Source organism: Dunckerocampus dactyliophorus, chromosome 4 (genome assembly GCF_027744805.1).
Source record: "Dunckerocampus dactyliophorus isolate RoL2022-P2 chromosome 4, RoL_Ddac_1.1, whole genome shotgun sequence".
In the NCBI taxonomy this organism is placed as follows: Eukaryota; Metazoa; Chordata; class Actinopteri; order Syngnathiformes; family Syngnathidae; genus Dunckerocampus; species Dunckerocampus dactyliophorus.
The window spans coordinates 20,465,056-20,481,901 of NC_072822.1; the positions used below are offsets into that span (position 1 = coordinate 20,465,056).

The window sequence follows — 16,846 nt, forward strand, 5'->3', positions numbered from 1 at the left end:
CCACAAGTAAATTGTCTTACACAAAGCCAAAGAAACATATTTAAGTGCTGAATCATAACGCATTTACTGTTAATGTGTTAAAATGTGTATTCCTGCCATTTTACTCACGTTTTGGACTGTAATGATAATTTCATATCTTTCATTATAATGGAAATAAATATGCATGATGAACCTTACTGGGATCAACAGGTATGGTGGTACAGTTTCTTTTTAAAAGAGGAATTAAATGCATTGCTATTTGTCTCCCCCCTGCAAACTAACTGTATTGGAGGAAGAGAAAATGGTGGCGCTCCATTTCCCTTACCAGTAAATAGACTCTTTATTAAATTTAGGCCCCATCTGTCAATATAAAGACCGGTTTCAAAATTACTTTGTTGGCCACAAATGGCAATAGATTGAGCCTCTCTTGAAACAAGGCCATCACTTATCTGGTTCACATTTCCTCCAAAGGTGGAAGAAAGCGGGACACAATTAGACTTTTACTTGTTCTCCGGATGATAGATATGATCAATTCCAACTCTGATTATCAGATTAACGCAGGTAAAATAATAATCTTTTAAACATTTAGACCTGTCAGTCCCATTTGGGTTCTCATTGTTTTAATCAAATTGTGCTGTCAAGGGAGCTGCAGGCATGGTAACGCCTCAACACAGATACTGTATTTACAGTTAAAGTAGAAATGCATTCTAGAGCAGTTTGTGCAAAAAGGAGACTTTAATCACCACAACTACTTTTAAGACTACTTTTAAGATGTGATAACACATACAGAAGCTTTTGAAAAAACTGCTCACTTGGGCGAAAGGTGCCAGAAATAAATGGTGGGGTGAAAGTGGAGGCAGTGAAATGATAATAGAGCAGAGACCATTGTGGTTCAGGTTCGCTCAGTTCCATACCATGAGTGTGAATTATCAGACCAGTCGGTGTGGGCCTAATATCCTTTTGTGCTGGAGGCATATGCCGAGTGAAGATTGTGGCTGGAAATAATCAGACCTTTTAAAGGTCAGTGGAAGTTAAGGACACATAAAGTAGACCACGGCACATCGAGCTGATAAGGCATAACTGTCTCTGTGAGGAAGAATGAGAAGAGTTCACTTTGTCTCAATTTGTATCCTGGTGAAAGCCATGAAATTGTTTAATATTGTTTGTTTTAGAATTGGAGGTGTCAGACCTTATCACAAAAAACACATCTTAAATTACTAGATGTAAAAATGTATCTTGTGTTACATTTCTAAAATAATGAATGCTGGAAGAAATCGGTTTCAACATGTTTTTCCCAACACACCAACCATGAAACAGAGCAGTCCAGTTGCATAGGGCAAGACTGTTCTCATCTATGCTATAACATCAGAGTTCTATGTCAACCTCAATGGAATATTTGGCCCAGAGCTACTTATTAATACTGAATATAGCCATGGTCCACCAAACACCAGAGGTTGGAGCAAGTCAGTGTTTTGCAAGTCTCAAATAAGTCACAAGTCTTTAATCTCCAGTCTTGAGTCAAGCCTCAAGAAAAGATGTCTATATTGTTTTCATATTTTACTGATCTCAATAATAGATTCGGTGAGTGGGCACAGGCTATAAATGTTCTGTTTTTTGGTTGTTTTTTTTTTTACTGTGTAGGGATGAATATGCAAATTTATTGTCATTGTGCAATTCCAAAGACTTTTTTGACAGCTGATGGCTCACACTGTCTTTTCCTTTTTGTTAAAATAAAGAAGTGTTTTGTCGCAGTTGATTGATGCCTCAAAGTTCTTATTCCTCCAGCAAATATTGTAATATAAAAAGACCAACAGGCTTAGTGCGCACACAAGTACTGATGGGACATATACAGTACATCTGCTAACATTGGCCAAATTCATATTTCATATTGCATTTTATTCCTGACGCTCGGCTCGAAAAGTGAGCACATCTAGAGTATTCCGTCGGCTGAAAATCTATCTCGCTTGTAGATGGATGATTTAATCAGCGAATGCTAGTGGATCAGTGTGATCTTGAAAAAGCCGCTACCGTCATAGTGCTGCTCGAATTATTCTTTCTCAAGAAATGGTGAGGCCATCTCCAAATTAATTAAACGGTAAAACAGTGACGCTTTCATAGCCGATTTTAAGATGAAAGTCTGGACATAAGGTGGTCGGGACCAGGTTATGAGTGTTAGCCCAAGTTACCACTGTGATATAGTCGCTTCACAAGAGAGCTACCAAGCCCGGCTTTACACTCAACACACCCCACTATCCCACTAAACTTGTGCTGGAAATGACACAATAATGATCACATTGGTTAAATACTTTGAATGTTGACGCTTTTTACTCAACACATTCACTGAAAATCTCAAGTACTGTATTTTCAATTAATCAGACTAAAGTCTCAGTCAAGTCCCAAGTCATCGATGTCAAAGTCGAAGCTGAGTTGCAAGTCTTTTATGATATTGTCAAGTCCAAAGTCATCAAAATTGTGACCTGAGTCTGACTTGAGTCCAAGTCGTGTGACTCAAAACCACACCTCTGCCAAACATTGATGTTTGAATAGAATTCTGACATGTTTCACTATTTATTTAGAAAGAAGCCATGCTGTCTGTGAATATTCTCATTCATCCGGGTCATTATATTCTCAGGGCATTCAATCGATCGCAACTGGACTGTTCCGGTTGTCTTAGAAGACAAATCAGTTCATGCTCAATGACTAGGTGTTCAGATGTAATGATGATCATGGACATGCCTGAAGCCAAGGTGGCTGTGCCTTGTTTATTTGTTAAGAGGCAAAATGATTGAATCATTTAGGAAGGGATGACAGGACAGCGTTGTATGGGGGGAGAGATAGTGTCACAGCCCTCCCCAACTGTTCATTTTCTCAACTTTAACATAGATGGCCTGCGTCACTCCCCTTTCAAAACATCTATCTTCTTTGTCTAGAATATATATTGTACATTTTTACCTTCAAATGAGGACAACTATGTCACACTTAGTTTAGAACTACGCTTCGAGCTATGTCATCTATTTGTCCTTTTGTCCACATGGTCAGCATCTATGTTTTCTCTTAGTTCTTCAGCTTGCTGCCAACTTGCAAGTAAATTATTGATATTCCCATCACTGAAAATAGGCTTAGACCTACAAGTGCCTCCTTTCAGTTAGTGACATGATCCATTCTTTATGGATGGGACAATGTTAATTATTGCTTCAAAGAGAATAATAATTTTCTTATCTACACTTATTTAATGGCAAATGCAATTGTCATTGTGGTTTAAAATTGCCTTTCTAAAGAAATAAGGCAGCCAAATGAAAGACAGGCCATTTTGACTTGTGACTCATGCTACTATAGGCTAGAAGAAGGTCACTCGCTTCTTCCCTTCTGGGCATCAGGCTGCAAAACGAAGTGATGGCCCCAGAGAGCCTGATAAGTAAATACAGTTTTAATGACCTACAAATGGCCAGTAGAGATCTGCGCTGGCCGGCAGTGGGCAAGGCACAGAGGGCAACAGGGTATTCCGCAGCAGCTATTATTAATGCTATCGTAGATCAGATAGACCAAGGGAGGAGAATAAAAGGTTATGATGAATCTGGGACGTCCCCAACTGACATGAGGAAAAGGGACTGCGGCTGGTTAAGGTCATGGATGAAGGATACCTCCCAAAAAGACTGATGGAATGATTCATTGGATTGAATACGTATAGGACATGAGGACACTATAGCCCAGGGAGTTACTGAAGGTCAAAGGGTGAGATGCAGCAGCTTCATTAACCCTGCAGTATTTTCAGTGTGAGGTTTTTTGTTTTTTTTTTGGACGAGTAGTATAAGTAAGTAGACACCAATAGGATTTTTGACATAAGCAGACAATTTTTACTTAAGAATTCTCATGTAAGGGCATGACGATATGTCTTGTGCATCTTTATGCGTATGGCATTTCTGTCCTGGTTCAATTTGTGAAACATGAAAGCTTGTAAGAAATCACAGACTAGACCTTTTCTTGAAACTTCAAAGTCTTAAGACCTAGACTCAGAGAGGTCTGTTGGTCTAAATGCCACATCCGATGAGAGCACCTCTCCTAAAGTATACAAGCTCTGTGTTGGCCCTACTCGGACAGGAGATGGATGAGGTGTGTGTTTTTACAGCAGCCTGACTCGCAGTAATTTGGCCTGAAAAATGTATTTACCATATGCAGAGCCTAAAGGAGTTCCACCTCGTTTTAATAACTTACAGCTACAGACCATGTAACCTATATTATGGACTCTGCATGTTGCTGTCTTTGCTTTCCAGCTTTTCAATGGACCTCAGTATGGCCTGGGTTTCAAGGGATTTATCTGAGTGACAGACTGGGGAAAGACTCCTAACTCCTTTTGGCTATTGGCCCACCAGCCCACCATGAAAACGTGGAACGGGACTTCCCTCCATCTACATTTTTTGTTCAGCCCACGTCTTATGCGTTTTGCAGGGAGGTTGTTTCCATCATCAAATTTCACACAAGAGCCTGGTTTCATGTTGGAAACTAATTGAATGAAAACTCAAAAACAGATGTGTTAAAAATAAGGTCGGATGAAGAAGCCAGAGCTGAGAAATGGTGGTTAAGATGTTCTATAACATATAGTAAGTACATCTTCAGTTCATGTGTAGTCCACCTTTTGCCCAAAGATAGCTGGGATCGGCCCGTGATACTGAACAGGGCATTGGATGGAAGGATGGATGTTTTATGGATACCATGTGATTGACTGGTGACAATTCAGGGATATACTTCACTTCACGTCCAAAATCTGCTAGGAGCACCTGTGGCCCTGTTCTGTTCATTTCAGGGGGTTTTAAAATGATATTGGATCCCAGTGGGGCACGTTAGTATTTAAAAAAAAATACTCCATAAAAGTTGTGTACAGGTTAAATCCGCATTCTTCTCCTCTTGGCCGAAATGCTTCGGCAGCCTGCTCTCCTAACCACACCTACTCTAATGTGATTGCTCAGGGATCAAGGGGAACACAAAATGCAGTTTTTAAATGAAACTTTTTATTATCAAGGGAGAAAAATAATCCAATCCAAATCAGGAAGGGGGCAAACACTTTTTCACACCACTGTGTATATTCAGTATATTTATAAATATGAGTATTTATGTACATTGTACATGTTCATCAGGGGTGCAGAAACTTTTTCAGCATGCAAGTTACAAGTCAGAACTATTTGCCTTTGACTATAAAACATACATTTAAAATGTAATCGGTAACCCATGAAACTTCTATACTAAATAATAATGATTAGTGTTTCACATTTACAGTTTCAACGTTTACAGTTCATCAGAATAGTTGATATCATTCAATAATTCACATTTAAATTCAGTTTGGCAATAAAGATCCATCCATCCATTCATGTTCAATGCCGCTTATCCTCATTAGGGTCGCGGGGGTATGCTTGAACCTATCCCAGCAGACTTTGGGCGAGTGGCTGGGTACACCCTGGACTGGTCGCCAGCCAATCGCAGTGGCAATAAAGATAATTAACATAATTCCTTGATAGTTCTGTACATAAACTGAATAGTATGTCAGTCAAAATAGCTACTAGGAATGAGCTGGATCTGTTACGGATAATGCATTTTTGCTGAGTACGAGCATGAAATGAGTACAGTTCGTCATTATCCGTAATTGTGATGAAGAAAAATCATCATAACTACTTACTGTATGTATTCACTCTTCACACTCTGTGATTGGCCAGTCACACACAGCGACCACCCCTCCCTAGATAGACTCCCTACAGCCAGAGAGAGGAGTATGCGGTGCATTTGACAAGACAGAGCTGTAAACGACTCCTGTTGTGTTGGTCACTGCTGGTGTTTTTTGTTTTTTTTGTATTTTTTGTCTGCTTGCTTCTAATTTGGCTGGTGATATAAAGTCTGTTGGAAAACTTTGCTCATAGTACTGAACGCAGTGCTTTTTCCCTGTTTGCCATCACTAGATGTTTGCATGAATCACCAACTTCACACAGATCATTAAAACATAATTAAAAGTCTTACAGATCACTTACACACATACACAGTACACATATAGCTGAATAATAAACAATAAATATAACAACTTCTGATCAATCCATGTCAATTTCAGACTTAAAATAATGTACAGACGTAAGCCCCACACATTTCTGGTTAAACCACGCCCACTTCCGGTTTATGTCCCGCCCACTCTGAATACAGATAGCATGCAGACAATTTAAATGGGTGAAGAGATACAGATACAGATACTAGTGTACTTGCTTATCCCTAATAGCTACTTAGCATTCATTATACATTCGGTACAGTTCATGTATTACGTCCAGTTAGCATTTGCTATCAAACATTACAGCTATACAAGAAATGAAAATTATTATGCAAAAGACAATGCAGTCAAAGCCAGGGCAACACATTAAGAATGTTTCAACAATGGGCACATTTTCCAATTAATCATGAAATAATAGTTTCACACACAAAAGTGTAGAAAACACACATTTCTGTAGTGGAGTTCAGGATGCGAAGCAGTGCCATCAAATATTTGACTTTTTTACTGCATGGACTTTTTTTTCTACATAACTACTTTGGTTATAGATACTATATAAGCATCTTACTGCTGAGCTAGTTTATCCATAATCGGAATAATAAAGATAAAAATGGATTTTCTGTGTGTCGCTTGAGACGTCTGTTTACCATTTTGTGTAAAAGTGACGTTTATGATATGGGTGCGATCGACCCACGCTACCGTCACGATCAACCAGTAGATCGTGATCGACGTAATGGGCACCCATGCGCTAAAATAATGCTTTGTCCAATGAAATAGAAGATTTGTCTTCCCAAAAGGGTTGATATTATTAGAAATGCCGAAATTAAGTATTTAAAAAAATGTTTAATCAGTAGTTTGAGGTGGTTTAAGTAACAAGATAAGAAAGATAAGAAACGGCAATTTTCACTCTGTGGTGGACATGAGGACTGTTATTATTCCTATTATTCCTTTTTCATAAAAAAAGAATGAAGATGGTTGATGCAACAAATGCATGGAGATGCAGAAAAGTTTGTGTCTAAGAAGGAAAACTGCTTCTTACAGTATCATTCATGATATCAGATGAGATATAATATGAAAAGGTGTGGCATGAAGAACAAGAAGAGTTCTTTTTAATATTTTTCATGCCCAGTGTTAATTTAACGTTTTTAATAATTTCATGTAAAAATACATGAAAGTAGATCTATACACTCCTTTCCACCTAAGGCAATTTAATGCAAAATAACTTTTCAGTTCAGTATTCGGTCCACAAGAGGTCGCTGGTGCACTCCAAAAAGGCGGGTCTCAGCCATCGCATTTTAAATGCATAAGAGAGTATGCAAATCAGTTTCCGTAAATGTTTAAAATTGTTAGATCATTACAACCAATACTATCAGGAGTATTTTACTTTTTGTATTTACAAGCTTTGAGTGTGGATTCAGTGTTGTGTGTATTTGTTCCATTGACTGTGTGTGTGTGTGTGTGTGTATTTGTTTTGTTGAGCGCCACTAGCCCCCCGATGTGTGCCAGTACAACTTACTGTCACTGCCACTGGCTTCCCCTTTCTCCTCTCCCGACGTGCTTTGGTCGCCGCAGCCAATAACCTGTCTACACACACACACGCACGCGCAAACGCACGCACAAGACGTAGACTTGCAGTCGGACTTTCGTAGAATCTTTGAGGCACCTGATGCCAAAGTCAGTTGGACGCTGCAGTTCTGTTCCTCTTTGCTCTGTGGGCAGTGGGAGCAGCTGAAGTTCTCATTAGGACTTTAGTGAAAGCGCGCATGGGACGTAATACGAGTGTAGTGTTTGGACTTGAACTTTTCTCTTTATTTGTGGTTTTACCATACGTGCGTTATGCATGCCTGGAGCCGCCTCGTTTTTGGACTTTGCGCACGACGCAGCAGCCAATTTGAAGAGGCTTCTAAACACGGGGCGGACAAACTGACACTGTGAGGAGACAATTTTCCAGCGTTTTCCTCGTTTGGAACTGCATTACAATCAAGATGTCAATCGGATATTCAACATGAAGACGGGCGTCTAATCCCTCTCTCCTCCAAAATGAAAGAAATGGGCTTCACATTTCTTTCTCTTCATTTTTCAGTCAAGGATGACGACAAACAATCAGAAAACATCTTTGATAGAGGTTGCAGTACATTTTTCTTAATAGTTATTTAGAATTTGTAACCGGGAGAAGTTTGCATAATTTATCTTCCATTCTTTTAGAAGAATGATACACGTATTGCCATTTTTCCTTTTAAACTAAGATATTTTTGCATTTTTGGGTGGATTTTCCCCCCACCATACCACTCCAAGAAACATGTTGCATACCCTTGTGCGTCTGTCTGTGGCGTTACTTTTGAGAGGTAAGAACATTTTCAACCATTTTTGCACAGTAGGTCTTTTACCACACTTTTCCCAATGTAAGAAATTGGTTCTTAAAATAGGTCATGTAAAGTTTTAACTGCTGGTAAGTGACAGGAATGTAGGGCAGTGTCCTTATCAAGGTGATGAGGGTGTCAGTGCACATGAACTTATGTGTATATGTGTTCAGTCATACACAAATTATAAAATAACAGTGCTACATTCTAGTAGCTTTGCTCCTATGGCTATTTCATATTTCAATAAGATCACGCTTACCTTGTGCAACACAAGCACGACTCTATTTTTTTTTCTAAAATTATATCCACATCCATAGTTTTTCAGAGAAAAAAGACATTACAAGTGAGAGACCTTCTACTCCAATCAAGCATTACCGCATTGGAAAAATGAATATTAATGCTGAGGTTTGTCCTGGTCTGACTCTTGCTGACAATGCAAATTTCTGTCTCATGACCATGAATCAATCATATGGAGTCCCAAGGGGGAAAGCAGCATTTAGACAGGCGGAAGCTCAAAGGAGATCAGAGGGCAGGTTCGAGGTAAAGTGAACCCACGGGTCTTATGGACAAAATATTTCCTCCCAAATTTTGCATTGCACTGACCCTTTTATTTTCTAGCCCTTTTCCTGTTCAGGGTTACAGGTGAGGGCCGCACGGTGGTCTAGTGGTTAGCACGTTGGCCAATACAGGAACAGCTTGGAGATCGGGAAGACCTGGTTCGATTCTCCCCTGGGCATTTCTGTGTGGAGTTTGCATGTTCTCCCCGTGTGCATCTCCCCGTGGGTTTTCTCCGGGCACTCCGGCTTCCTCCCACATTCCCAAAAACATGCAGGTGAGGTTAATTGGCGACTCTAAATTGTCCATAGGTATGAATGTGAATGGTTGTTTGTCTATATGTGCCCTGCGATTGGCTGGCGACCAGTCTAGGGTGTACCCCGCTTGTCGCCCGAAGTCAGCTGGGATAGGCTCCAGCATGCCCCCGCGACCCTAATGAGGATGAAGCGGTATAGAAAATGGATGGATGGGTTACAGGTGAGTTGGAGGCTATCCCAGTGCACAATCACAGGGCACATTTAGACAAACAACCTTACACACTCATGTTCATACCTATGAGAGAGTCTGTAATTATGTGTGAAAAAGGCAGAGAACTTGGAGAAAACCCATATAGATCAGTGTTTCCCAACCTCTACTGAGCCAAGGCACATATTTTTGACTATAAAAATCTCCAACCTACAACTCAAGTGTGCCATGATTTGTTCTGTTGTATGAATGGCAACAGGTGGATACACAGGTTAGTTATGTACTTTCTGACATCTAGTGGAAGAGCATTTAATGCCTCTGCCTGTCGCTATGCATCGCTGGCATAGATAGATGAACAAAGATAGGATTTGTAGTAAATAAATATTAATTTTCATAGCAATTAAGTCAAATTGTATGATTTCCCGCGACACACCTGATGTTCTCTCATGGCACATGAGTGGACAATGGCTGGGAATGACTTGTATAGCGCATAGGTTTTGTTCAATACAGAAGCTCCCTGCATACTTGCAGCAGCCCCGCAAATTTGTGGATGTAAAGTGTCTTTGGGTTTCTTGAAAGGCGCTTATAAATAAAATGTATTATTACTATTATTTTTGGTCCAAAATGTATTTTTTGCCTTTAAAAAGACCGAAATGAACTGTTGTACAGGAACATAATTGGGGATCTACTGTATCGTTCATATTTTCACCTGTTGTCACTGCAAACGCTTTTGCAGCAACTTCAGCATAATGAGTCCTAATTGTACTGTGTTGTTGATTATATATACTAACAGGCATGAACCTTTTACAGCCAAAAGAAGTTTCCTGCTTTTTTGTGATTAAAATCTGTAACAGCATCTGACATGTCCAATGTGTGCATCCACCTAGATGATGCTTCTGTCTCTTCTGAAGGCTATGATTTGACGGCATTAGTATGATAACAGCTGATTCAATGTTTATTAATGATGTTTGCCGTAGGCCAAGGCTGTCTCAGTAACCACACAGTATGATTCTAATTGACATAGTGCATAGTAAAGCTGCAGGACATAGCTTCTCACTGTGGATAGTGATGAAAATTGATAACACCCTCCAGGGAGGTAGAGCCTCACAGAGCATTAAGTGGCAATTAGGAAGGGCAATTGTCTGATATTGTATTTTGACTTTGGCGCTTTGTTTTTTTAAACCAGACAGTTAACAACAAAATACTGCATGGAAAAACAATATTTGTCCTGTTCTGTTGCAAAAACTGCTACATTAAAAAATCACTTCTGTTTAATAGAAGTACGTTCTAGTCAGCCTTCATGGAAGTATTACACAGAGGAATATCCAATCTTATGTCACTTCGTCTTATCCTTAAGCTTAAGATCCCAAAGGGGATCAAGCAAGGCTAGCCGTCATTCCACATCTTTTAAGTACTGAGTGTACATCCCATGCTGTCTTTCTCATACGTTGGACTGCATGCATCCGGATGTGGCTTATGATTTTTCGGAACAGACCAGCTGTTAATGCGGCCGTGGTGGGGAAGTACTTGTACTACCAAAAAAGCCAGTGGTCCTGTATGTCATTGATGGCGCAAACTCAGCTTCTGTTGAGCAATCAAACCTAACAATGTGAGAGGGTATGAAGTATCCATCCATCCATCTTTCAATGCTAGAGCCTATCCCAGCTTACTTTGGGCGAGAGACGGGTACACCCTGGACTGTCAATCGCAGGGCACATACAGGCAAACAATCATTCACACTCATATTCAGACCCGTGGACAATTTATAGTCTCCAATTAACCTAACAAGCATGTCTTTGGAATGTGGGAGGAAGGAACTCCACACAGAGATGCAATTCTAGAGGTCTGAGATTTGAACTCAGAACTCCTGACTGTGTGGCCAACATGCTAACCACTAGGCCACCGTGCAGTGGGTATGAGGTAGATGAAGTAAAATTAAGTGGATATTAAGGTGACCAAAATCACTAATTTAAAAGACAACACAGGACGACCTTTAACTATGCAATTATATGTCAGCTTTCATCGGATATTGAGAGAACGGTCATCTTTGTTGCATGTGTTAGAGGTGAAATGTGGTTGCAACTTGACATTATATCAATATTCTATTGATTGAGGTTGTTCTATTGATAACCCATCAATTCTACCTGTATCAGCAACATATAGTATGTCAAGACTTTTCCGTTACAGCTTTTATATGGAGCAGAAACCATGAAAACAGACTACAGTGGTATTTTGGGCACAACACGGTACACCGATGTGATTTGTATCAGTGGGTGATGATTACTCGAGAGTGAACGTCCCTCCTGAATCCAATTTGGCAGACCATAGCTGTTGTCTACAGTTTGTCCTTATTAAAAGAAGAAGAATGTCAGATGCTCCGAGAAGAGGAAGGTTTCAGCTCTGCTGTTTGTTTGCAACTTCTCAATGTGCACGCTTTGCCTTAATGATTTTATGAAGCACAGTGAGTAGGTGGACACTTAGCTAAATCTCTTGTACTGTCATTGTCCTAAAAGTGGGAGTGGGAGGCCTGCTTTGCTTTCGATTCATTGAGTCCAATGAGGGTTTCTGCCCCCGTAAAGTCATATACTGTTATTATAATGTTGCTTAGTATCTCCACCAAGTTAATTTGCCCTGTGTTAATTGGTTCTTAACAACAGTCATGACTTTCAGTTTAATCACATTTCATGATCGGAGGAAGGGATTGAGGGAAATCTGTGTGTGTGGAGGTGTTGCTGGTCTTTGTGGAGAGGAAGGAGAGTCGTTGTAATAATAAATAAACATGCTGATGCTGTGTTTGTGCACTCTCATCAGAGTGCTTGTTGTGTTTAAAGAGAGGTCCTACGAATACATCTGATGAGGCGTTCAATGCTGGACTCATCATTGTCAGCTGAACACATCAGACTGTAATTCAAATGCAACTGGTGGAAATCCAATTTTCAGACGATTTATTTTCTTAGTTTAACTGTGTGGATGATGGCTGCAGTCATCACATCAGCTTGCCAGTCAGGATCTCTTTGAGATTGCCTGTTGTTCCTGTGTATGCACGGGTTTTCTCCATGTAATCTGGTTTCTTCCCATATTCCACAAAGACACATCTTTAACAATTGGACAGTCTGGACCAGGGCTACTTAACTGCATAATGAAGAGGTCCACGGTTTAAAAATTGGAAGGGCCCAATCGTCGGATATACAATGCCCCATCATTCTAAGTTGACAATAGTAATCGCATTTTGAATGCTTTTATTTAAGGATGTCTGGTATTTTTGTCCAATGTTGGTATAAAAATGAGATTGTTATCGGTATGGTTTTTTGGCCTTAAAATGCTGTTAGCACAATGCTGTTAGCACAAGCTCCACACAGTAACAAGCTTGCTCGCTCAGTCGGTCCGCGGTAAGGGGTGGGGGAGATGTGTGTGCTCACATGCAGCTAGCGTACCTGCAGCAATATAATAAGCAACGAGGGACGTGCTGAATGAGCCCAGTTTATAATTTCACTGATTGTATCAGCCCAGAGTTTCATACTTCGCAGTTTGTTCTTAAATGTGCGGCTTTCCCAACTGTATCGTTGGTGGTTTCATTTAATTCTATTCTTATTTGTGAATTAAGTAAGTCTAACCCGTCTTATTTGTTGATTTCTCTGTACGTAGTCCTTGGAAAGTCCCTTTGTCTTCCATCTTTCTCTTTTTGTAGTGTTTATTGTAAATTGTAAACACCAGACTATGGCCACTGATATCATTATTTAGCAGACCACTAGTTTTGTTGTTACCAAAATCATTGGTGAATATATAATCAATTAGCGTTGCACAATGGTCTGTTATTCTTCTTGGTCTGGTGATTTTAAGACATAGACTCAAACTGTACATCGTATCTATGAAGTTATCTATTATGCTTTGGTTATTTGGATTCAGAAGATCAATATTGAAGTTTCCACATTTTTGTATTTTTATTTCCTACTTCCTAGTTTATCTGTGAAGGTTGTTTTGAACCAGCCCTCAAACATTTCAATGCTTGTCTTTGGTGTTCTATATAAACAACTTAGTAAAACATGTTTGCTTGTTTTTTTTTTTACAGATTTCAATCGTTATGCATTCTAAAATGTTATCAATTGCATATGACATGTTCTTTACCACTTTGTAGCGCAGATGTTTGTCCACGTACACAGCCACTCTTCCTCCACTTTTATTGTTCCTGTTGATGTACTTCATTTCATATCCTTCAAGCTCAAAATCCATGCCCTTCTTGGCATCAACCAAGTTTCTGAGATTGCGATTACTTTGATGGGTTCGTTGAATTGACTCAAATATTGTCTGATGTTATCATTTGCATCCATGCTTCTGCTCATTATGTGGATTATTGACAACTTATTGTCGATATTTTGGTTATTATTGTATTGTTCGTCCGTGTAGTAACAGCAGTCATTTCTGATATGAGAAAAAAAGTTTGTGTCCAGATCTATATTTTTCTCCAATTCCAGTTGTTTGTGGTCTGGCAAGCAAAAGGTTTCCATTTGTAAATCATTCCCTCTAAATCATCCTTGACGCCTGTTGTATTGTTTCTGCCATACAGTGGGATGCAAGTATTGATGGTGTGGATGTGTACATCCACCTCCTTTGAATGTAGAAAGTTGGCAATTTGTTGCTCTGTTGAAGCGACAGCCATTTCATCTGGTTCTTCTTTGTTCCTGACTGCCCTGGCGTATGACCTGGGTTTAATTCAGGGCCTCGTAAAGATCACGTAGTTAATTTGTGCATTCTGATCCATTTCATCAATTGTGTTCTTCATTTGCTGAATTATCTTCTCTTTTGCTTCTTTACCTTCTTTAAAAGCGGCGCTTCAGGCAGCATTATTATCCTGTAATACCTTGATTTCATTGCGCTGTTCTGTTTTTCTTCCTGTTTAACCTCTTGAAACTCATAGAAACTCTCCTTGAGGCTGTTGTTTTGCTGTTTTCAAGTTCCAAACTGTTTATGCAGGCTTTTCAGAGCATGTGCTGCATTATTTGCAGTATGTATCAAGATTTCTTGCTGTAGCTCTTTCACGGCTGAGACGGGATAAGTAGCGCCCCATCTTCCTGCATATTGGGTGGCTCCATGGCTCTGTTGGTGGTAGCATTCTTTCCAGGAGTGGCCTGTCCGCGGTATCTGGACCCAAGGTCTTCGCATCTGAATGTAATTGTTTTTTTCTCAGCATTGTTGCTAACCAATCGCCTTGAGCTTCGGAAGTTAGCCGGTTAGCTTGCCTTGCTAATGGCCGTGTGCGCTTACAATTTGTTTATTTCAACAAGTCTGTCCCTCTCAACAGGCCGAGGTGAAGTTGGGGATTTTAGCACACTAGTTTTGTCATCACAAAGTGTGGTCAAGAAGTGCCAAAACAGTTAAAAACTCCGGTAGCAAAAGCCGAGCTCTTGGCATGAACATCGTTTCTGCTCAACAGGAAGTGACGTATCCACCTGCAAGGTAGGCTGGAAAGCCGAGTGACTGCAAGCAATTCAGGTCTAGAACACTTACTGGTGACACCGGCAACCAGGTGCAAACAAGCACAGCCATGAACGCACGTGAAGAAAGTGACATATTAACAACAATAATGTTAATTAATATTGTGTTGTGACACCCATGATATGTTTTACTGGCAGTAATAGCTACACAGTTACACAATAGCTAGCACATCTGTTTGGAATTAGCAGTGCATTAGCCGTCATTAGCACTAGGATGGCTACTGTGGAGCATATTAGCAGGGCAAAGTGAATTGACTTACTGCCACCTTGGCATGCTTTTCCACGGTCCAACGTCTTGTGGGTTGTTATTAAATATCCTGTAGTTTCTTACGTGGGTAATACTTTCTTCCTTGCTGCTATGAAAGATGTATTTACTGCTGTAATTCTCTCTGCACTCTTGATTTTAATGATAGGCATCTGGCCAGCCAAAAGGCTTGTGCCTATGTCCGAGAGAACAGAACACTTGGTTGTGCACGGTTGTTGCAGTCTGTCAGAGGCATTTGAGGTTAAGCGGCAATGATGTACATGTTGTCAAGGTCCACTGACTTCTTAGCGGTGTGGTTGATGGATTGTTGATATTAGGCTAAAATGGTAGCTCTTTCTGATTCAAAGTGGTGTGCTTGTGCAGCACAGTGCAAATCAGCTTTTAATAAAACAATAACCGGTACTTTTTCTCTCCATTTAGTGTGCTGTACTGTCTGAACAATCTTGTGAACTCTTATGAAAATCAACTGATACACAACAGGTACAAATTAATTGTTAAAAAAGAGCCATAAACTCTGTCATTTTGAATGTAAACAAGTTGTTAGTTAAGTAGCTGTGGGATGAGATGACAGATTATAAACATCTGGCCCTGCTGTAATTAACTCTGATCATTTGTTTCTGCTCACAACGTCTTTGTGCGTTTTAGTTATCTAAATTAAAAAACATTTTGATTGTCACAGCAGTACTTCATATAACTGGAATGCCTATATACTTTATGTGTGCGTCCCAAATCAGTCTCGGGACAATCACCATCGCCCAATCAGTGGTAATGGCCACCTTAAGACTATAATCAGTATAAGTTGGCCATGGCAGGAGTGGCTGAAGTCTAACGAGCCTCCTTCTTCTCATGTAGTCAGGGTGAGTGTATTCATCGTAAATAACAACAGCCAAAGTTGTTCCATAATAAAAACGTATACTACTGATTTCAGTTCCCCCAGGCAGTGTTTCTGAATGCTGAGAGATGGGGGTTATTGATAGTGTTGCACAGGGGTGTCCAAACTTTTTCAACCGAGGGCTGCATACTGAAAAGTCAAAGGAAGCAGGGGCCAATTTGATATTTCAAAACATATAGTTATTTAAAACATATTTAGTAAAAAGGTTCAATGTACAGTATAATTAAAGACAAAGCCTTATTTTATTTGTTAACCGTGTCAACATTCAAATCTTTTCTCTTTACATGGTGCCTTTAGCTTTATTTTCCCCATTTTTGCTGTGTTTTTTAAATGTAATTATATTTCTACCAGGTGCAGTGGCCCAATAAAAAAGGAGCCTTAGGCAGCCAATGGCCCCCAAAACGCACTTTGGATACCTGTGGACTAAATAATGAAGAAACATGTCCTGCTAAAAACTGTTCCACTAAAAACTGAAGCACAAGATCAGCTGACTGATGTCATTTGACATCTACAAAGTGACAGTTATGAAGTAGGTGACAGGCGACCCACACTACCTTTGCGATCCGTGTAATAGGCGCCGCTGATATAGCATATATGTCCATTCATACAATGCATTACTTAACATTGTTTTCACGTAAAAAATGTAGCGGAAACCCTGGTCATGGCATGCTTGGTGGTGTACCGTGAGGTTTTTGGAATGTCAAATATGTGCCCTGGCTCAATAAATGTTGTGAAACATTGCACTAGACTACTAGACTATCAGTGATCCTGACTACTGCCTCCCCATATATTATGGTGAATATTATGACAGGCCCAGAA

General features: G+C 39.9%; 1 protein-coding gene across 2 annotated transcripts in view; it reads left to right on the plus strand.

The window, feature by feature from the left end:
- The first annotated feature begins 7,579 nt into the window (after positions 1 to 7,579).
- si:dkeyp-14d3.1 (transmembrane protein 132C) overlaps positions 7,580 to 16,846 on the plus strand; it is a 191,348-nt gene continuing 182,081 nt past the window's right edge. The window contains exon 1 of one of the 2 annotated variants that reach the window (XM_054774339.1): positions 7,580 to 8,343. In XM_054774339.1, coding sequence (XP_054630314.1) covers positions 8,298 to 8,343 — 46 coding nt within the window. In that variant the 5' untranslated portion in view covers positions 7,580 to 8,297. The remainder of the gene's footprint in view (positions 8,344 to 16,846) is intronic. The other variant, XM_054774340.1, reaches the window with a different exon arrangement.